The following is a 23645-nucleotide window of genomic DNA, read 5'->3' on the forward strand; positions in this document are numbered from 1 at the left end:
TACTGTGCATTACGTAATCTGTGTCATACGCGACAGACGGCCTGCAACACAGTTTTCTTTTCAAGCAGTGGAGAGCATGCTGCCGCCAGGTCTACAGGCTACCGTGAAACAGGAATTGTTTTCTGTTTGGCTATGTTTTGCACTACGTTCTAACGTGAAATCGCCCACTCATCCGGCATCCGCAAAAGTCGTGTGGAAAACATTTGACCTCTCCCACTGGAACTGACGTCTACGCCAACTGGCACAGAGTAGGAGAGGGAAACAGCAGACACCTTTCTCCAAAAAAAAGAAGAGCTACCCTTCAAGAGATCATGAACCACTTTTCAAAGTAATGATCTAATGACCTCAGTATCGGAGTTTACTGCCTCCTGAATCTATTGCTGCAAATATTTCTGGGATCCGTCAAGAATGAGCGGAGTTACGGGGGTTTGGTGCACGCTCTCAGCGCTTTCTCTCTTTGCTCGTGCCGACGAGCGCACTGGAAGCTACATAGGGAGGGATGGCACGCGGGAAAGAAGTTACGTCAGCGCGCTTCATGCAACGCGATCGCTCTCCCGCTGTGATTCGCATGCGTGAGTGCGGCTACCGTGTAAAGTTAGCAGACTGAGGAGTGTGGTGCCGGCAAGTGGTGGCACCCCATGGCAAGAAGTGCATCTGATCCGAACGCCGCTCTCGATTTATGTCGGCTGTCGGCCAGTGAGGATGCTGTCTTATGCAACGCGGCGAAGCAGATACGCGATGTCGGCTGGCAGATGCCCCGCCCACCGACGAAAGTGAGAACCGGCCTTTGTTTGAAAAGAGGGCGCCTGAGAAAACAACAACTTTGCGCTCCGCTTGGTAGCATTGACGCGGTGCGCACGACTGCAATATTTGGCTGAGCAATTCATAGCCATGTCAGCTTTCCGCAGGATGTGTTTTTCAACAAACCCAAGGGGTGCTTCATGACCCTTTCAGGGGGGTAGTTACGAGAGATTAAGGTAATGTTGCACAACAGACATCATATTAAGTTTTCGGCATGCAGTGCCATTTAATGGGGCATAGCTTTCCTTGAGCAAGATAAACTTAATTAATGTACATAAAACCACAGCACGGAGCTAGCCTAGTCTAATTGTGGCATAAAAATACCCGTTATTGAAATTACCCTTGTACTAAACGTAAGTGAGGTTTTTCTTAGTGCCCTAAATGTGCTGCACTGAAAAGGAACCACACATATTTCTTCCATAAGAAGCTCTTCTTCGTGTCTGAATCCACCAGGCCAGTGATATTGCACAGACAAAAAAACGTTAAAATGTGTACCACACATATGCCACAAAGGTATCAGATATTCCTGTATACATACATGTGCAATAACATGCTCCAGTGATCGCTATGCTTGAAGGTATCTTAAAAACTGGCTGACTAATAGCATGAGAGTTTTGGTGATTGATGATAAATAGCTACCGTTGTATTTGAACTGACGCTTATAAAACACTCGAGAGAATAAATGATGGCATATTATGACATACAGAACAGCCATTGGCAGCAAATCTTAGGTGGGGACCGCCAACCGGCCCACTATCTAAAAAACTGGTCGGGCCAGTCTAAAACTGGGCAGGTGGCCACCCAAGCAGCAGATGAGGAACGTCTAACTCAATGCGTGCCCTTGTCCGCCACATCAGTTGGGCCTGGCCAAAAGAGATGCTTTTTTGCTCATAAAGATATGCTTAGGGATCCTGTGCAGTTTTTTTTCTGTGATTTCACTTCAAGGTATTCGTAAAATGTTCAAGAAATTTTCTATTCAATTTGCACTCAAACTTTATTATTCAGATTTTCTTTGCAACCAAAATTTTGCTATTCGCACAGCTCTAATCCATACACCTGATGCCCAATGACAGCAACTGTTGGTGCAGAAAATTTTAATTGCATGTAATGCTGTTGCACCAAATGTCTTTCCTTCATAAAATAGATTATACTTACTACCTACAAGTCTAGCCACTTGATTTTGCCCTTTCTTCAGTCTGTCGTCCTGCTGATGAGGGCTTCAAGCTACACAAATATTGATCTTATGTACAAAAAGTGATGCATTTTAGTCATAAATTGTGAGGCCCATCAGGAAGCTTTTAAAAATCTGCACTGACGTAAATCACCGGGGAGTCAGGGAGTCCTGACCCCTCTTGTGTTCAGGGTGAGGGGGACACTCCTTGCATTGTCCCCCCTTGAGATTTGTCTTTCAAACACCATATATTTGAATTGCTTGAGAGTTAAGTATAGTGCAATAACTGTTTTGTTAATGCCTGCTTATTTTGTAATGTCTGTGTTCCATACCCTTCAACTATGAATGAAGGAAAGAAGATGACTTTTAAAGGCTCGTTTTTGTTTGTTTTTTAGACACAAAATAATGTCTGTTAGTTCTCATTAATACCGTTCAGCTGTGTGTGACTATCGAAATCGCCACTTGACCGCTTTTGGAGAAGACTCGATGGAACATTGCAATTACTTGAGCTGGGGGAACCCATGCTCATTTTTAAAATATTATTTCAAAGCATGATTTTACTTTTTACGTAAATAAAAATAAAAACAAGATGGCCGCCATGGCAATATGTGTGTCACCGCTTGTGATTTAACTAGATTTACGCCACTGAAGTAGTCAGTAGTTAACCTGCCAAACTTGGTAACAAAGAGAGGAAAAGCTGAGGTAATCGCATATATAGTGCAGTTTCCGAAAGTGCACTTTCCTCTGCTTCAGCAGACACATTTGTTAACGTTATTGCAAATATCAACTTTGATGTGTAACGTGTTCACAATCCAGTGTCGCACAATTTACTTTGTATCTTCTTGAACTTACATGTGTGGAAAGCAACGTTGTGTGATTAATATTTTTTTGTATTTTTACTTATTTTCTTTTTTGAATGACCATGTGCAATGTTTGCCACTTTATGTATATGAAGATTTTTTTCGTCAGCACTCCTGCTTCGGCCTGAATGTGGCCTGCAGTATGTATACAAAAAAATTTTAAAAAATATAGACAGCTAGAAGAATGGTGGATCTCTGCTTGTTTTACAAAGTTATCCTGTTAAACTTGTTTAGCGGCTGTGTAACTTTAGCAAGTCTTGCATGCACGGGCAGCTGCTCCTGTTTCACAGCTTTTTTGGTTGTAGTGTGAACAGGAGCTTGTAAGGCTGGCATTTTAATGGAAAATTGTAATGCGCACTTGCACACACAAAAGGAAAACATTATCTTGCGATTTATGTTCACTGCTTTTCACAGTTAATTTTGAGAGAGGAATTTTGCACTGTCACTTTGACTGTTGTGGTCTTGAAAGTACACGCACAGACAACACAGATGGATGGCAGCCAAGCCAGAATAGTGTGTAGAGTCTCTGGTTCTTAAGCTTGTGCTTTGCTGCAGGATCGTGGGGTCCAGTCCAAGCTTTCACTGAAGGGACAGTGTAATGCCAGCAAGAATAGGATAAACGAATGTTCTGAGGCCAGTGGGGGAAAATCTGAGCTTGTGGAATCTGCTGTGACGGTTCTCTTGCATGCGTTCTCTTCTCTCTTGCCAGCATTCTGCTCTACTGTGACGGAGTGGAACTGACGTTCGAGGGTTCGGATGCACATCAGTTCCATGGCACCAAGAAAGGACGCATCTACCTCACCACACACCGGGTTAGTGTCTCAGCCTGTGTGAAAAACGTTGTTTTTGAGAACACAAATGTTGCCATTGCCAAAAGTGATGCATGATCAAGAGCATGAAGCTTCTTAACATTGAACTCTGAGATTAATTGCCACTTACAGCTGCCTCTAACACCCTACAAGATATCTCGGAGATGATGTAGTCGTATTTAAGTTTTATTGCGATAGCAATTATATGGACAGTCTCCGCTGGTTTTTGCCATCCCTATCGCCACCGTCATGCACCGTATATGTATAAGTATGTATATATACAGTAAAACCTCGGTAATTTGTACTCGGTTAATTGGGTATCCCGGATAATTTGTATTATTTGCGCGGTCCCAAATTTTTACATGTAAATTTAACCGGATAATTGGTGCGGCCAGTCTGCGACTTCCCGGTTAATTGGCACACTTGGCCGCGACTTCCAAGATATGCAAAGGGTGTTGCGAATCTCGGAGGCTGTAACTAAAACGTGCATTTTTTTTTTTTGATGTACGGATCTCGAAGGCCATGTTTTTTTTTACCGGAAATACGTCGTAGACGCCATGTTTTAGCAATTGCCAGGCGGCGATGCGTGCGGTTGCGATCATGATCATCATCATCTCAACAGCGATGTTAGCCACTCTAGCGAAGTGAATGTTTTGTGGAGTCTTTGTGCCATTTGGATGTCGGCTGGCGAGCATTGTGCGATTCGGTGCGACTGCTCCATTTGTCTCCTGTCTCCGCTTGAGTGTCTTCCCTGTGAATTAGTTGATTGAGGTGTGCTTGGAAGGAAGATGCCGAAGTACAAGAGCTTGTCCCTGCACGAAAAGGTGTGCTTAATTGAAGAGGCCAGCAAGTCGACGGCGTCGAAAACGGCTCTCGCCGAAAAGCACCACGTGCCTCTGTCAACGCTGTGCAACATCATCAAGAATAAGGAGAAAATTCTCGATGCTTACAGCAAGACGCACTCGTCAAAGCGTACACGAGTACGCCCGCCTACGTACGCCGACGTTGAAGCAGCTCTGATCGACTGGCTGCAGAAAGCCAACGCAGCACACCTTCCTGTGAATGGGACCATATTGCGTGAGAAGGCCAACCAGCTGGCGCTGCAACTTGGACATTCTGAGTTTAAATGCAGCAATGGATGGTTTTGCCGATTTAAGGAGCGCAACAACCTGACATTCGTGACTGTTTGTGGCGAGAGTGGCAGCGCGGATCAGTCTGTTGTCGACGGCTGGAAGCAGCACACCTTGGCTCCACTACTCGCCAAGTACGAAGCAGCAGATGTTTACAACCTTGATGAAGCTGCTCTGTTCTACAAAATGTTGCCTACGAAGACGTTCGCTTTGAAGGAGGCATACATTAAGGGGCGGAAACAGAACAAAGATAGAATCACTGTTTTGTTTGGTGCAAGCATGTGCGGTGAGCACAAGCTGCCACTGCTTGTTATTGGGAAGACAGAAAAGCCTCGTTGTTTTAAAAATGCACGACTGCCATCCAAGGATGACCTGATCTTTAAAAAAAACAAGAAAGCTTGGATGACGGCTGCACTCTTTGAAGAATACGTGCGGCACCTTGACCGCAAGTTTGCGGCCGCAGGGCGCAGCGTTTTGTTCGTCGTCGATAATTGCCCAGCTCACGGCGACATTCAGAACCTGCAGGCAATCAGGCTGGTCTTTCTACCCCCGAACACGACGTCGCTATCGCAGCCGATGGACCAGGGCGTCATACACCATACCAGGAAAATATATCGCTACAATCTGTTGAAGCGAATGCTCCTTTGCTATGACAACGGAAAGGAGTATAACATTGACCTCCTCGGTGGTATTTGCCTCATTGTTCACGCATGGAGGCAGGTGGAGGCCACCGTTATTCGATGGTGTTTTGAGCACGCAGGTTTTGTGAAAGAAGAGGCAACCTCCGCTGAGTTTGCTGTCACCGCTGTCACTTGCCCGTTTGATGAAGAAGGGGAGACTCTCTGCGCTCGATATGAGGCTTTGCACGCGGACGAGGAGTGCACTCCAATCGGATTCTCCGAGTACGCAAATGTCGAGTGCACAGTGCAGACGTGTTACGCCGACATCGACAGCGAGATAGCTGCGAGATCGACCGATTCGGCCTCTAATGTTGACAGCGATGACGAGCCCTCCCGAGCACCCCCTTTGGCGGATGTCATCGATGCCTTGAGTGTTGTGCGCAGCTTCGTCGAGTGCAACGGCGGCGAGGCTGAGATGCTGCGCCTCATTGACAGGCTGGAAAATATGACTTTCAGTGCTGGGAACTACCGAACGCGTCAGTCACGCATGGAGGAATTTTTCTCCAAGTAGGCTGACTTGCCACAATAAAGGTGTGACTTCCGTACATCACGTTTTCTGGCTGATTTCTTTGATTTCGCGTTGTTTCGGATAATTGGGAATCCCGCTTCATTGGGATATTTTTCTCGGTCCCGAGGCCTTCGAATTAACGAGGTTTTACTGTATACAGTGATTCCACTCCTGCGCCAACTGCGCCAAAGTGCGCCAAATTGTATTTACTGCGCCATCCTGATAATATCGACGAAAATTGCGCCAAACTGCGCCAAAGTCTTGGGTTTGGGGGCGTCTATCACCGGAAATCGCACGGCTGGCGCGTCAGAACATGTGCAGCTTGATCTTGGGGCTGCCAAAGTCGCAACCATGGACCAAGAATTATTCCGCTGAATAAATAGCGCTCGCGCGTGCGTCTCGAGTAAGCCACGATTCCATGCACGGTGCCGACGCAGCTTCTGTTCTGCAAGTCGGCTCGACAGCAAAACGCGCTCTCCGCAGAGGCGCGTGACGTCTAGGCCTATCGGTAGCGAGGAAGTGCGACGGCGGTTCATCGGCGGACGTCGTCTGTTCTAGAAACGCTGCTGATAGCTCGTTTCAAGCGTCGCACGGCACGTAAGGAAAGCAATGTTCAGTAATAACTACATGTGCGCTGCTAAAATGTCTGTCATCTTCTGTTTCCGGACATCGCGGAATGAAATCTGGGATCGCTAGCAGTAGATATATGGGACAGTATCGAATTTTCCTTGCTTCGCGTCTATGGAAGAGCACGCGAACGGTGGAAACGCGTTCACACTTTTCCTCAGATGTACTTTATCCATGGATCTTCATTCGGAAGAGCTTTTTCGTAATTGCTTATACCAGCACGTCCAAGTTTGTAATCACTCTGCGGTAAATACCCCCTAAAAGGCCCTGCCCTTTCGAGCTCACGTGCTAGGGTTCCAATTCGAATTTTTTTGCTTGCTTTTTAAAAATGACATCCCATTAATAAAAGCATATCTCCTGGTCGGAGCAGCCACAAGTGCGCAGCTGTCAGTAGCGGGCCCGTCGCTGACGGCCCACAGTGAAGCGGCTACCCCATGTTGCACGTCCGCCCCTCGCTTTCGGGGGTCAATAGCTGACGGTTAAAAGAACTCAGTTTCGCTTAAGGGCGAAGCAATGAATGCGATACCAACAAATTGTATTGTTAAACGAAGTAAGGCTAGCAGCTAACTCTTTTGGATCCGATCTCGCGTAACTCAACAAAACACTGGTTTAAAGGGACACTAAAGAGAAACAATGAATTGGTTTATATTGATAAAGTGTGCTCAGAGAACTCTTGTGTAGTTTATTTCACCACCATAGGTTTATTATTAGAGGAGAAAACCAAGTTCAAAGTTTCATTTTTAAATTTCGCGCCGAACTTTGTAATTCGTGACGTAAAAGGTTTCAAAGAGCATTTAACGTATTTTGGCGCCACTGGCTCGACGAAATTTCCACAAACTCGTTATGTCAAGTCTCTGGCCCCCTCAGAGGACAATGTACTTCGATTTAACCGATTAGGAACTACGTAGGTCCAAGCAGGCGCCGTCAAAAATATGTGACGTCACGGCAAATGGTGCGGGAAATCCAAGGTGGCGTCGCCACCTGTATTTTCTTTTTGCGCGTTTTCTCGCTTATTAAGCGTCTTCTCGCAGCAAGCGTGGTGTTTTTGGTATCGTGGAAGAGTACTTTACTAATGCGAGAAAAATCGTTTTGCTCTTTAGTGTCCCTTTAAGGGACTATGGCCGCTCCAGGAACCGAAGCGTTTTCTTGCTCTGAGTTCTCTAAACACGAAGTAAGCGTTGAGAGCGCAGCAAGTTTACGAGCCGTCTCCTGATGCCTCGAGATAGCGCGCGCGCAAGCGACTGCGCCCTTCGAACGATGCGGTCCCCTCCCCCCCCCCCCCTTTCCGCTCCCCTGGAGTCCTTTCATGCACCTTACGAAAGACGGGCGGGGCGTTTCCTCTCTGTTTGATGAGCAAACGAAGGCAGGCCCGCACGCGGGAAGATGTCTCATGTGCTGTCCGTGCGACGGAGACACGGCCGGCTAGTTTAATCTCCGCTTTAGCCGCGTTCGTCGCCAGCGCTCGCGAGCTTTTACCCGCGGCTAGAATGCGCATGGTGATGTTATTAACTTGGTCTTTATACAGAAAATTACGGCAATGGCGACGGCGAAAATGCGCGGAGGGTGTCCATATAATTGTTATCACAATAAACATTTGAGGAGCCATTTCACTCTCTGAAGTGGATGATAAGCGAAGCTGTTTCGCGCATGGCAAAGAGGTGACATGGTGGAGGACAGTTTGGTATGTAAGGCCAGGTTGTTAACGTTTAATACGCAATATTAATGCGAAAGCCTCAGATGCTTTATCAAACACGAAAATTGGCCGTCGGCGGCGTCAGTCGATTGATGCAAAAAATAATCATGTGATGGCGTCATGATCACGTCATAGATCGTCAAAACTTGTGACGTCATCATGGCGTCATATATCGTGATGTCACGTGATGACGCCATCGCATGACATCGTCGCTTTACACTGCTTCCGTAATCAGTCCGCCGATCATGGAGCTAGCGCAAAACCAGGTGAGGTGCAGAAAGCTTGCAGAGAGGGACGGGGAGGATCAACCCGTCGATCGAGAAGAAAAAGAACCTGGCTTTCGCATTGGAGTTTTCTTAGGGGAATGCATTAGAGATAGTTTGGCTCTTTTGCATTAAGGCACTGCTGTACAGTGCCGTCCACTCTTGGGGTGAACACGGCTCAGCGTGGCCGCGCTCTGCGGAGCGCCAGTGCATCCAGCGCGGCCGCGCATCAAAGCGCAGTGGCGCAGGCGCACAAGAATCCACAGGAGCGACTACATCGCATCGACTGCTGCAGTGCTGGCCGGTGCTGTCACGCCCGCGATTGCTTCACTGTAGTACAGCAAGAGCAGCGTGTTCCCGTGCGCCTGCGCCGTTTCGTTTCGATGCGCGACCGCGCTATATGCTCTGGCGCTCCGCAGAGCGCGGCCACGCTGAGCCGTGTTCACCCTAAGAGTGGACGGCACTGTACATCACGGCGTTTGTCTACAATATCTGCTGATAACCACATAGATGTATTTAGAATGTTATTTCATGAAGTGCAATTTTATTGATCCGGTATTCTGTTTATTTGCTAGTGTCGAAAATAATCGCCGAAGAGGTTAATCCAGAACACTCAACTGCATGAGCCCTTATTTCTTTTTTTTTTAGCGAGTGAAATATGGAGTTCTCCTGAGATGATTTTTTCCATGAGATTTGCAATGAATCGAAATATTTCTAGCCTTCATAAGAGCCCCTTAATAGTACTCAGGTGCTTGAATGTTAATGCAATATGCTTCTGTATTGCACTCCAGGATGTAAAATTCGCTGCTCCAAAGTGCTCCCAGATGCAAAATTATCTGCTCCAAAGTGCTCCAAGATGAAAATTTTGCTGCTCCAAAGTGCTCCAAAACGGAAATTTTGCTGCTCCAAAAATTGCTCCAAATCAGAAGTCCTCGGTAGCATCACTGTGTATATAAAAGCTCAAAAGAAAAATAATTCAGAAAAATGCTTGCGAAGCGCGGAATTGAACCAGCAACCTCTCGCTCCGCAGCGCGTGGCGCTAGTCGTTACGCCACAAAGAGCAGATCCTTCATGTAGCTAACGGCGACCGTTATAGTATACACACCCTTTACCGCTGGCAGGACTCAGAGACGGCAGGCGCTTATAAGCATTTTTTCATTACCAGCGAGATGGCGCGAGGAGCACAACGGGCGTAGGGAGCCTTCATGTGCGCGCCTCCGTGCCTCTGACGGAGGCGCTCACATGAAGGCTGCCTAAATGGACGCATTTAAAAGTCGTCGGCCAGCTCACTTGCTTCTTCTAATATTTGCGCAGGGAGAACCTTGCCCTTCCGCTGTCTGCTCGTGCGGTATACTCACGGACAACTTTTCTTGGCAATGAAGGGAAAGCTATGGGGCGGAGCGTCTGCGCATGTACTGCTACGCGAAGTAGTCCGGTTCGGCACGCGTCTTGTGGAAAGTGATGGCTAGTGTTGCATTTCGATGCAAACACTGCTTAGCTAGACAAACAGCACTGCTGTAGGTTTCTACCTTACTAGTATATGATAAACGAGGTATTCGGTATAAAAAATATTGCTGCACCCTACTGCTGCAGTCACATTTCGATGAAGGCGAATTCTAGGGGCCCGTGTACTTTTAGAGGTGCACATTAAAGAACCCCAGGTGGTCGAAATTAATTCGGAGTCTTCCACTACGGTATGCCCCTACTGATATTATGGTTTTGGCACGTAAAGCCCCAGGAATTATGTTATTGAAGAATTGCTGCCCTTGGCTTTTAAGGGCAAAGTAGGCTTCTATTTGCACCTAAAACGAAATCCAGGGGGCGCTGCGAAGTTAGGCAACACTCGCAGAGAGATGGCGACGGTAAGGAGGTCCGTGTGCGGATTGTTGCTGCTGGAAATACTGTGTTTACTAGATTGCGATGTGAAAACGCGGTGTTTTGTCGAAGGTGAGAGTGTGGTTAATGCCGAGTGCCTCATTTTGGTTGTCGCGAAGGGCAAGATCGACGATAAAATAAATGTTGTTGCACTGTTCATGTAAACAACAGGCATGTATTCGGATGCACAAGAAATCCCAGCGCGGTTGCGAAGTGTTTTTGTTGAGCCTGTGATCTTCGATGGCCAATCGCCCTTCACTGCTGGCTTTTTAGCTAAGTGAAAACGCATATCAGCCATTCTAGTCTACTGCTAGGTAAGTGCTGCTGTGCTGTCATGGGCCGTGTCAATCGGCAAGGCAGACAAACTGTTCGGCAGTGTTTTGAAGGTAGGTGGGCTAACGCACTCGGTTTTACCGGTGGGTATCGTTTATCGAATGCTGATTGCCTAGAGCATCACGGTGACGCGTCAGTATTTTGCAGTGACTTTGTCAGCCAGTTACTTCGTCGCGTCCTTGTATAAATGTGTTCAAATCCAAAGAATGAGGCGGTGATGGTACACTGAGCGAAATAAGGCTTTATGTAGAAGAAGCGGAGAGAAACAATTACTACTAACTGCTGAAGAAATGATCGCAGGAAACTTGTTCACCATTTTTTGCAATGCGCAGAGCCTTATTGATTTGTCTGTTCGTGCGTGTGTCAGCTGATCTGCGTATATGAGTGGAATTATCATGCCCGCAAATTCTTCTGCTTACTTGCTGCTACAGCAATGTATCATTATAGGTAGCTGTAAATTGGCCCTTTCGTACCTCCCTGAACCCTATGATGAGACGTCAGGCAGGCTATACCAACATTACTAGATTAGGTTGGGCGCGTGCCCACAAATCGAGGAAATCGAGCGCGCAACATCTAAAAGCAAGGCTTAAAGCTACTACATGTCATAATATAGCAAGCATCTCAGGCCTTCCTTGACGCTGCGCAGCAAGCACGCTGACATCAACACTACGTAGATTTCGATTTTGCCCGCCCCTGTGGCACAGCGGTTACGGTGCTTGAATGCTGACCCGAAAGACGTGGGGTTGATCCCAGTTGTGGCTGTCGCATTTCGATGGGGGTGAAATGCTAGGTGCACGCGTACTGCACAATTTCAGAATCCCAGCTGGTCGAGGTTATCTGGAGCCGTCCACTACAGCGTCTCTAGCTTGTGTCGCTTCGTCATGTTCCCATAAACCGATTCAGATTCATTCCAGCTGTGTTATCCTTAGTGTTCGATGATGTCGTTCGAAGAGTGTACCAAATCTTTAGAACAGCGGCGTATTGTTCCTGAAGTGCCGAGAACAAATCATCGTTGGAGTAACTTTGCCGAAGCAGAGGTTAATTATTTACGGCGTTCTTCGCCGTTCACTCAGTAAACGGAAACTTGTCGAGAGATACTATCCCATTGTCCTCGCCACGTACACCGCGAAACGCAGAAAGACTACTTCTCAACTAGTGTGTCGGAACGGAACGAAAATAGAAAACGAAAAACGAAAAAAAAGACATTTTTGACCAGAACGAAAACGTAACCAAAACTTTATCTATTATTTCGTTCCACAGTGAATTCGAAATTTTTTTATCGTTTTTCGGTTCACAATGTACCTCAGGCAGGAATTCCACAGCAAAGATATGTTGAAATTGTGTGAAAAACGAAAACAGTGGCAACCAGAGATGTTTATATTAACGCAAGTGGGCTTTTACGCGCCTGTCACGCAGGCCAAAGTGGAGAGGTCATTGTCGGCGCTGAAGTTTGTTGCAGCGGAAGCTGTTATAAGATCACGACAGCTGATTTTGGCGCCATAGTTGTCCGCCGGCGGCGGCGTCTGTGACCGCTATCGCGTGAAATAAGAAAAAGTTAAATGAGAAACAAATTTCTAGGATCGGATGGGATTTTAACCCACGCCCTCTGCGTGGCAGTCAGGTTTTCCACCACGGTGCCACGCTGGTGCTTGTAACTCCTTTGCAAAAATACTCTATACAGGCGTCATGTCGGGCAAGGAATCGTGTTAACATATGCACACCTGCCAAGTCTCCCGGATTACCCGGGAGACTCCCGGATTTTGAACGTTTCTCCCGGTTGTATGGGTCATAGGAAAATCTCCCGGAAATCTAATTTCGCCCCACGCGTCCAGTGCTTTGTCTGGCCACATGAGCGAAGTTGTCTGGCCACATCTGGCCACATTCCAAATGTGTTATAGGTTATATCAGCCGTTAATATTTCGTAGATGATGCGTTTGTGTACACACAAAATCTTGCCCGACGAAATAACTGGTAAGCAAGTGACGACAGGCCTCGCACGCAGAGCGATGTTATCGCATGTGCCCTTCGTGCGACAGTGACGGTCGGGTCATTTCATCTCTGCTTCAACCGCGTTCGTCCCTAGCGCTAGCGCGCTTTTACTCGCACGTGAAACAGACGATGCGTAAGCGACGTTATCGGTTTGGACTCTGTACAGATCAGCGGCGACCACAAAATCCCGCTGACAGTGTCCATATAATTCCTATCGCAGTACCCCCCCCCACCCCCGGTCAGCATTCTTTTATACCCCCTCCCCTCCCCCGCGGACGACATATTTTAACCCCCCCCCCTGAGTAGTAGATCTTTCGGATTCCGTTTCTTCAAACTTGGCAGGTATGCATATGTAATAAAGCGTGGCAAAAGAGTAAAATAACAACCAGTCATCACGCAATGCTAATAGCGCAAAGAGTGTGTGGTTTATTGCTTCCCACCAGTGTTGCGGAGTTGCCACTCCAGAATTGGAATGACTCAGGAATCATTCCGCATTTTCACGACACCGGAATGAAAGGGGGACAACGCTTCGTGGAATGGAATGGAAATGGAATTAAGCGCCTTTTGCTCGGAATGGAATGGCAATGGAATTACGTCTTTTTTAAAATAGAGCACGTTTTCGTCTACGTGCTCTTTTTCAAACTTAAAACATTAGTAAGTTAAAGCCTCGAATTTCACAATAAAGCAGTATTTTTAACACATTTATAAGCAACGCGCCTACTACAAACCGAGTCCTAAATTAGTGTACAAACAAATGCATTATCCTAGCAGATGCTGAAGGGAGAAACAAGTTACCCCTGCGCATTGGTTAATTCGCACTGATTTCACGTTCAATGCACCAAGAAAAGAACTGTCCAAAGTCTAAAGGCCTGAACACACGTACGCATTGCAGCGTGTCAGCGCGTGACTTTTTGACGCGGCGCCGCGCCCTCTCCCTATGGAGAGAGAGGGCACGCAGCTTCACGTAGCCACGCGCCTGCTCTTCCTATAGGGAGAGGGCGCGACTCCTTGTCAAAAGGTCACGCGCTGACACGCTGCAATGTGTCCATGTGTTCAGGCCTTTAGATAGACTTGACAATCGCCCATTGTGGGAAGGATAAGCTCTTGGGACACTGGCCGAAACCGTCCTCGGCACGGAAAGCTTTGAGAGCGTTGTTGCTTCTTTTGCGCACAACTAGTCTCAGAGACAGACCTTAAGCGGTGTAGTTTGTCGTATTGTTGTTTTTCTGTTCTTTTTTTGTAACATCTCTTTTCTATCATCTTTCACTCCCCCTTCCCCTTTCCCCAGCACAGGGTAGCGAGCCTGTCTGAGAACTGGCTAGCCTCCCTGTCCTTCAGTTTTTCTTTTCCTCCTCCTCCTCCCACACGAAAGTGCCGAATGCTCTATGCACAGCCGGATCTTTATTTCATGAGCAGTCATACCTGCGCACAGGCTTACACAGAAAGTTCTTTTCACCCCATCCATGCTTGCGAGGCGCTTGACAAGTGTGAGTGCTGACGAGCAGTGCGGCCCAGTGTTCCGTATTCAGTGCAAAGGCACAAGGTGCCCAAGCGGTGCACTGTTCCAAGTAATACCAGCACACCTAGAGGGTTTTGTTCCCCATTAACCAAATCTTAGTTTTCTCCATATTCACGACCGCTCCAGACTCGTGGCAAAACTGCTTAGTCTTCTTGAAGACTACTTTTGTCAGCATCAAAATGCGCTAAGTCGTCATTTTAGCATTAACACATTTAGGCTTAAACAATATTAAAACATCACCATTCGTTCAAACATGCTGACCATGGAAATACTATAGGTAGCGGGAGAATTACCCCTATGGGAATAAGTAGGGTGGTTTTACTGCACGAGATACGTCACGTAGCTACTGTCTCTTGACATTGGTACTGTGTTTTGCGTACTTTTGCAGTTCTTAATGCATCTGATGACATCAGCTTTATGGGGCATTCATTCTTAACTCGATAAAACTATCAGATACCTTTACTACGTTGAGGAATTACAGGAATGGAATTGAACTGCCCGGCCATTCCCGGAGTGGGAATGGACTAAGTTTTTTCATTTCGAGGATTTGAAAGGAATGGAATTGCGGCAAGTTCTAATTCCCCGGAATGGAATTGGAATCGAATGGAGGTGCCGATTTCGCAACACTGCTTCCCTCCCACTGCAAAGTGCTCAGTAATAATTCTTTATCGTCATCAGCCACACCACAAAATGCACATAACGCCTTACAGATGTGTAGCGGGTACCACGATTCTCCGAAGAATGACGAAAAATGGCATAGTTGGAACTACTTCAGAAAAATTACGATTTGTGGCGTAATGGGTACCTTGCATGTGTACTTGTATTAGTTGCCCCAAGAGACTCTACAACGGGCTCTACAAACTCCGCTCTTCCAGCTTTCACTGTGACTGTGCTGCGTGTTCCAGGCAGGCCTGGCGATCTTTTTATCAGAACAGCGGTCTCATACATCAGGTAGTACACTCAATGACGTGCTGCTTCTGAGATCGTACTCACTCCCTTGACACAAAGCATTGAGCCTACTAAAAAAATTCTGATTTGTCTTTTCAGAAAATAAGTACTATGACTTTGAAATTAATTTCGCTTGTGCTAGTTGGTAGGAATTCGTGGTACAGTTACTTATGCTCCTCTGAAGAAAGTGTTTTACCCTTGTCCCACTTTCTTAAAAGGAGGGTAGGTAATTACATCACAAATCCAATGTTCTTTATGATTACCTTAAAGGGGTACTGACACGAATATTTTCAGTTGTCCTTTTTTTGCGTCAGATGAAAGGTCAAGCACTCAAGAGCCTAGAAAAGGTAATGCTAAGCGCGAGTGCGCCCTGAAAAAGTAATTACAGTATGTTTTTAAAAGCTGGTTTAGGTTTCTACTGTACCCTGACGTCACAACACGGTATGAGCTTCTCGTCACGTGCTCGTACAATATATAGTGACGTTTCCACGGCCGCTCCGCACCGTGGCTTCATTGGTGACGCACAAGCGGCCATTTTGGAAGTTTTGATGACGCACAAGCGGCCATCTTGGAAGTTTTGGTACCTAACGTCATCACAACTAGCCATACTGCTGTGTGAAGTCACCAGAATTTGTACTGTAGCCTGACGTCAAGCTAGTGTCGATGTCAGTAGGTGCGCCATGGAAAAACTGATTTTAATATCAAAATAAAATACTTTATCAGCATTCACTGAGCTTAACACTTGCTCAGAGCCATCTCTGCATACAGCAGATTTGTATGGCAGAGTAAACTCGCCTTCGAAAAAAGGTGTCAGTACCCCTTTAACTTCAAATTTCTGCATACAAAAAAATTCGTATTTGTCTTTTGAGAAAATAAGTACTATGACTTTGAAATTAATTTGGTTTGTGCTAGTTGGTAGGAATTCGTGGTACAGTTACTTCTGCTCCTCTGAAGAAAGTGTTTTACCCTTGTCCCACTTTCTTAAGAGGAGGGCAGGTAACTACATCACAAATCCAATGTTCCTTATGATTACCTTAACTTCAAAATTCTGCATACAAAAAAAAAACCGTTACGAACCGTTGCGAAACATTTTTTGTTCGTTCCGAAACAGAAACGGAACGGAACTCTTTGCGGTGGAACGAAACTAATACCGAAACGAAAAACATTTCGTTCCGACACCCTGTTCTCAACGCATTTTTTTCTTCGCTGACAATGAATTCATCCCCCAAAACCGCTACCGTACGTGTGAAAGTGAATGTCGTTTGCTACATGGACCTCAATAGCCTGTTTCGCGCTCTCTCCCCTAGGTGGCGTATTGCCTCAAATTATTCGCGAATGCTGTAGATTGAATGCTTGGAACACGAAATCAGTTTCTCATTATCACAAATGTCCGTCGTTTGAAGAGCACCTATGTGGAGTAGCACTTTCTGCGATTTTTTTTCTTGGCTAAGCAGGGCTTTGTTGCCATGAAAAGTCTAGAAACTGCTTATTAGCTTTGTGATGGTCACTTTACTGTGAGCACTGTGGGGATTCACACACTTCGCTGGAAGCTGCTCGTATGAAGAGTGGGTTGAATATTGGCGTGCGTACCTGCATGATTGCAGAGCACTCGTGCAAATACTTGTGCAACGGGGCCAAGAAGCATGTTTTGCAGTAATTTCTGTCTCTCTGGTGATGTCCTTTGAGACCGCTCCGTGCACTGCTGTAATATATGATGCAAGGGATGGACCCTCGGTAGGATGCCCAGTGGTGTATGTCAGAGCTTACGTACCTTGCTGTCAGCAATGTAACTTTTCTTTTTTTCTTGCCTTATCTCGGAGTACGGGCAAGCGACGTGGAAGACTAATAGAGAACACAAGAAAAGACACACACAGCACTGTACTTTCAACAGAACATTTATTTTGATGAGCAGCTTTTTTATATTTGCCAAGCACTGAAAAAAGAAAAAGAAATTGCCAGTGGTTACAATACTCCCCAATGTGAAGTTTGAACGCAACTCTACATCTGTTTCCCGGGTCGCCAGAGAACGTAAATTCCAATGGCATGAATTGCGTGCATATCTGCACAAGTTATCTACTTTTAAAGTTACCAAACGCTACAATAAGAATACCGGACATGGTGGTCTAGTAGTTATAGTGCTCGACTGCTCACCCAAAAGTTGCGTGATCGAATCTTGGCCATGGGGGCTGCATTTCAAAGGAGGCAAAATGTGCTAGATGCCCGTGTACTTAGATTTAGGTGCACATTAAAGAACACCAGGTGGTCGAAATGAATTCGAAGCTCTCCACAACGGCGTCCCTCATGTTCATATTGTGGTTTTGGAACATAAAACCCCAGCATCTCTACAATAAGAATGTTTGTCATGTAATTATTAAATGTTGCTCTGTCCATTTTGAACACTATACAGTTACAGTAACAGGCGAAAGGTGGAGATGATGCGGGAATAGGCACTAGCACCACTATTGTCTTTTCGTTGTATGGTTTCAATGCACGCCGGCTTTACTGAGATGTGCCGAGGGTAGGGCCATAGGAGACATCAAAAGAAACCAAAATTCCACACCATCTGACTGCACTCTGAACTCTGATTGGTGGACATGCATGCGAGGCCTCACCCTTGCTAGGCTGTGGCACTCAATGCAGGAATGGGAGCTGCGCTCTTAAATACATGTCTACACAGATGTGCTTATACCACCATCATAGCTGTGGTCTTTAGAAACATCAGCTTGTTTTCACACAAGGCTGCCATTGTTGGTTCTGTGCACTGTTTTCCTGTATGATTAGTCAACAACAAGCCCTATTGGATATGCCTCTGAACTACAAAGCTCAACATCGGAGATGTTGTGAGAACATGAAAGGATGGCAAATTGTACTGCAAGAAGCGGCCATAACGTAGGAAACCATCTGGTGCTGACATGTTCATGGGGTGAGGCTGAATAGAAATGTGAAGCAGACTCTCAATAATTCAGACTTTCAGTTCATTCAAATAAATCTTTAATTTTTGGTTGGTCTGCCATGTTTTTAATGTATTTTAAAACCGCTTAGTTCAAATTGCCCATTGTGCAAAACTTTTTGCTTGTCCATGCCTAGAAATATCTGCTGCCTTTGTTGCTTCTAACTCAACATACACGTTTAACAGTTGCAAATAAAGCTGTTTGCCTGCCTACAAAATGGCCAAACTAGCCAAATCGCATGCACCAACAATCGCGTACTGACTGTGGAAGAAAGTCGTATTGTCTTTCATGCCTAAGATGACTAGAAGGCCGTCTTCTTCTTCCTCCGAGTCTCTTGTATTGCTTCCCTTCCCGCCCGCCTGAAAGCTTTCCGCACTCAGTGTAGTTTTGCACTGCGGAGGAATTAGAAGCTTTCTGCACCTCGAGTGGTTTTGCAGTGCCTCCATGATCAAGCGACAGTGTCATGCAATGGCGTCATCATGTGATGTCACATGATGTTATTTCATGACGACCTGTGATGCTATGGTGACGTCATCACTAGAGACCACATTATAAGCAAATGCCTATTTTGTTCCTTGTACTCCTATCGCACCACTTTGATATATGAGCATGAATTAGAAAATAAGAAGGGCTTTTATAGTGTTTTTATAGTGCCTAGAAATACCTGTTTTTGGCATTTCGAACCCCCTCCCCTCCCCCCGGTTACACCAGTGGTTCACTGCCAGGAGAAAAATTGCCTCCACGCTAGTCGACCGGGCCAATAGGAGGAATCTTTCCCTTCTGGTCTTTTAGCGATCTGGCTATCTGCTCCTGCTCTGCCCTTCTCAGTCATGCCAAAAAGACACCCAGGAGTGTGTTGATTCAACAGTGGACGCTTGACTCACCGTCAAGTGTCCACTGAACCATGCGGGACAAAGCACAATGGCACGACTATGTTCAACTGTTGGCACCTTTGTGCCATCTTAAACAATAAAATTTTTGTTTTCCTGTCGTAGACAGAGGTCGCGCACGTCTTCATTTGAAAATATTTGAATTTATGTGAAATTTATTGGGCCTATATTTACGATTTTGGAAACCTGAAACGTTGTGACTGCCTATTTTTGGTGCCTAAAACGAGCTTATTAATGCCTAAAAATCCGGCCTCTAGTCATCACATAATCGTGATTTTCGGCATCACTCGTGTTGATGTTGCCAACGCCGATGACAACTTTTCATGTTTGAGGAGGCTTTCGCCTTAGCAAAAAGAAAGCCTGGCCTTGATCTGCCAAATGCTTCTTAAAGTCACTTTCGCCGCAGTGCACTGGTGTCGTGTGGGAAAGTGTCTCGAGGTTGGGGAGGCACTACCAGCTGTCACATGTCCCTTAATTACACGCACGTGCACATGTTGTATAAGAATGAATACCAGTGTGATGGCTGATGCCTAAAAACATTACTTACAATCATGCAGAGCTGTCTATAATGTTGTTTTAGCACTGCAACAAACATCACAATGATAGTTGGTGTGTTGCCCCGAGTCATATTTATTAAAACTTCTAATAATTGAAAGTTGTGATAATATTAGCAAAATCGGAGAGTATTCTGTAGTCTAGTGGGGCCCGATGAAGCAGGTGCAGCATCTTCCTTGATGTTGCAAAATCAAAGCGGGCTCTGTGGTTTTGAGCAGTGCTCCAAATGGCTGCGTTTATATTTATAACCCACAAGGCAAGCGTAGCTTATCTCTGTCCATTGCAGATGGTGTTCACCAACAGCAACAGCAAAGACTTCCTGCAGTCGTTCAGCTTTCCTTTCTTCACCATGAGTAGCCTTGGCCTGGAGCAGCCAATCTTCGGTGCAAACTACATCAAGGGCACTGTCAAGGCCGAACAGAACGGTAACGCATTGTCTCTAGCGGCACTATGTTGAGATTGAAAGGAAACTAGCGTATTAAGCTGATGAAGAGCCCAATGGGATGTTTAGACTGTGTTTAGTTGCTGTTTATTGAGCACACAAGGCCTGCTCTTCACACTCATCTGCATGAGCCAATGATTGTACCAAGAGTGGTGTGCCTCATGCTTGTGAGAGTAAAGAATGCAGCAGTCATACTGGCGAAAGGTAAACTAGTAGAGTTTGGCCACAATGTAACGATTAACTTTGTTACATCAAAAATTAAATTTGTGCACCGTGAAAGTAAAGTGTGCTGTCAGGGTGTTGGTGTTACTTATGTCGATCGTGCTTAGACTGTGCTGAACTTTAGGGTACATTACACCAAGCATTAGAGGCACCTTATCTTGCAAACAGGCTATGACTGTGAGGTTAAGAAAGGGAAAATAGACAACCACCCGTTTGTAGCACGAAGCCACAAAGAAATCCATACGGATTTCTCAGAAATGTGTAGATCAGTCATTCTTTAGTCATTTGCGATGGCGTGTGCCACAGGTGCCACTTCCACGAAGACAAAGTGGTCCGACGCAGGGACGCGGGCGCTCATACGCCTTTGGGAGGAGCAAATAAGTGCTGCCGAAACACGCTCCAAACGGCCGTCACCACTACGCATCCCTTCTGCACCGGCATCCGCAATTTTTTTTTTCAGTTCGTCTTTGATATGACACTGTCTTGTCTCGGCTCGCGATGACCAATGATGTTATGTGGTTGCAACATTTACTTCATTTGCGCGCAAAGTTTATTGTAAATTATGTTCATGCCTATAATACGCTACTAAACAGCGAGCATTGCCAAAAATAACAAATATATGTTGCGCTACTAAACCACCAATTGCCACTGCCATCATTTCCAAAGCACACTTATCTTTCTCGTGTAGCAGCGCGCCGCCAAAGTGACACTCTGTGAGCGTAAGTGCACTCGCTCAAAATGACGCCAAATTTGCCAGTGTGACCGGGTATAAAACCTGGAGAGCTGGTGCGCTGAGCGAGGGTGCCAAGAGGCCATCGAGTGCAGCTCCACAATCGAAGTCTTCCAGGTGACCGCTGCGAGCCCCTAAAGCTTCTTGAAGGATATCCCGCAGGTTAAACCACACCTGTTACCCACTTGGTTGCCCTCCCAGACCTCACTCGGGAAAGTAGTGCAACCAGCGTGCCACTGGTGAGTTGCAGCCTCACAGGATTCCCTCGCAGGAAGGCTGGCCAGCTGCCTCAGATCTGCAGCGTACGGGAGGGTGCAGACGTCTGACGGCCTACATGCGGGTTTTTCTTCTCCTCTTCCTCACCTCCCTTCATGCTTGTAGTGCGCTGCCAGTGGACATGGACCAGAAAAAACGAGGAAAACAACACAGGGCGATTTCCTTGTTTTTTTCTGGTCCGTGTCCACTGGCAGCACACTACAAGCATGAAGACATACCAACTAGCATCTATTGCCGCCTTATTAGCTCACCTCCCTTCCTGTTATCATCATCATCGTCCCTTGCATTACAACATTTTTGCTGCCGTCTGTGGCATCCTGGGCGGCCTCCCGGAGGTGCATTCCCATTTACTACATCTGTGGGACGCCAGACAAGGGCTTACCCGCCGCTGGAAAAAGCAGAAGAACAATAGGAAACTGAGGACACGCATAGCAAAAATAACAGCGGAACAGAAGATGGCAACGCGTGATGGCAACTCGCCTCGGCGAAAAGGTATAAATTCTGTGACTCCCTGGATGGCACCCTTGGTACAGCCAAGACATGGGACATCCTCAAAGCCATCGCCGACCCCACCAAGACCAATGGAGAGGGACACAAGGCCCTGGAGCGCTTACTACACACCTACCCAGGCAGCCAACAAGACCTCATCGACGCCGTCAAGACCAAGTGCTGTGGAGATTCTGCTCCCACAGAGCCACGTACAACATCATACGTGGGACAACCGAACCCAACAATGGATGAACCTATAACTGAAAATGAAATGACAGCGGCCATCGCAGCTACTACAGTGAAATCTCGGTATAACGAACTTCAGGGGACCGCGGAAAAATGTTCGTTATTCTGAAAGGTCGTTATAGTGAAAGCCCAAAAATTTACCATAACAATAGAATTTCAGTAACGCAAACGTCCTACCTTTGCAACGGTACGTCCTTGAACTCGTTTCTCACAACAATGCACACGTGAACGTCAAACAAGGCACGTTTATTTGAAATAGGCCGTGACCGTTTTGACGGGTGCAGCACAAACTCTGCGTCACGAACGATTCTAGACCGTCCGCATTTTTATGCGCCGCTTCGGTCGCTGTTCTGCTTTTTTCTATGAATAAGCGGAGTTTCCTCAAGTAGTCCAACGCATCTGTGGCCGACACGGACTCGTCGCGATCTTCGGGTGCTACCGTGACATCGTCCTCCATGTCATCACTGCAATCCTCTAAGGCCCAACTGCATGCACGCGAGTTTTGAGCGACAGCCGACAGGATTTGCTGCCGCGGAGGGCCATCCATCGCCGTCGCTTGTCGCGTCGCAGGTTTCTGGAAAGCCAGGAAACATCGCTTGTCGCCCGGATTGGCAAAATGGCGGCATCTCTGACCCTCGCTTCGGTTGCAATTTGCTCGTGATGCTTCCAATCGGCGCGTACTTCAAGGAATACAAGTTATAGACTACCTTCTTTACAGCCCCATCTCACGCGGAGAGCGAGGCAGCGGCCGTATTTTGTCGTTAATATTGATCGACGGTTCGTTTTGATGTTTCGATGGTAGCTTGCTGCATTGGTGGTCGCTTGCTGCAATGTCAACATCGTCGTCGTGTGAGGTAGCCCTTCTCCCTGCGAAGCAACGATGTGAGACGCTGCGGCTTTTCTTAAACGTTCTATGACAGCAAGAGGAAACGTTGTCGAGATGCGCCTCGTGGACTAACCCCAACATAACGCAGTTTGCAAAGTGCGACGTAGCGTAGGCAGCGTATGCTTCCGGGCGCCCCATGGGATCACAGCAGACTACTGTCGCGGTTAAACATAAGATTGCGAAAAAAGAAAGTCACGAAACGCTTTTATGGCATCCTTATCTCAAACAAGACAATAATAAATTTGGCATGTCGTCATTCATGTACTCTGTAATTCTTTTTCGTAATTTGCCCGGTCGCGACAGCGCGACGAAGCCCGTTTCTCGCAGGCTCGCAGCCGCCTTCGCTCGAAAGTCGCATGCAATGCATGCGGTTGGGCCTTTACAAAACCTGATGCGTTGTCGCCTCCGCAACGGAGGGGAAAAAAAAATTCTCCGCCCGCGTCTTTCTCCTCCTGCGCCATCTCTGGTTTTTGCGGGAGGGCGTCCGCTCTTCGCGCTGCGTCGTCTGCTACCTTAGAGCTCCGACTGCCATGGCCGATACACTGAAATCTAAGAATCCTCGCATTTCGGGACATAAGTTCGTAGTACTGAGGTGTTGTTAAGATTACACGGGAATTAAATAACGATCGTTATTCTGAAATGTTCGTTATTCTGAAATTCGCAGTAGTGAAATATTTTTACATTGAAACTATAAGCAGTCGGCACGGGATTTCTTAAAAGTTCGTTAATTTGAAATGTTCGTTAATGTGGTG

At 46.6% G+C, this 23645-nt stretch overlaps 1 protein-coding gene across 1 annotated transcript in view; it reads left to right on the forward strand.

Moving 5' to 3' along the window:
* The window catches only part of LOC119399281 (WW domain-binding protein 2), an 89755-nt gene that overhangs the window by 16404 nt on the left and 49706 nt on the right, over positions 1–23645 (forward strand). Inside the window, exons 2-3 of the mRNA XM_037666098.1 lie at positions 3542–3644; positions 19889–20027. Coding sequence (XP_037522026.1) covers positions 3542–3644; positions 19889–20027 — 242 coding nt within the window. The remainder of the gene's footprint in view (positions 1–3541; positions 3645–19888; positions 20028–23645) is intronic.

Source organism: Rhipicephalus sanguineus, chromosome 7, assembly GCF_013339695.2.
Source record: "Rhipicephalus sanguineus isolate Rsan-2018 chromosome 7, BIME_Rsan_1.4, whole genome shotgun sequence".
Classification (NCBI taxonomy): Eukaryota; Metazoa; Arthropoda; class Arachnida; order Ixodida; family Ixodidae; genus Rhipicephalus; species Rhipicephalus sanguineus.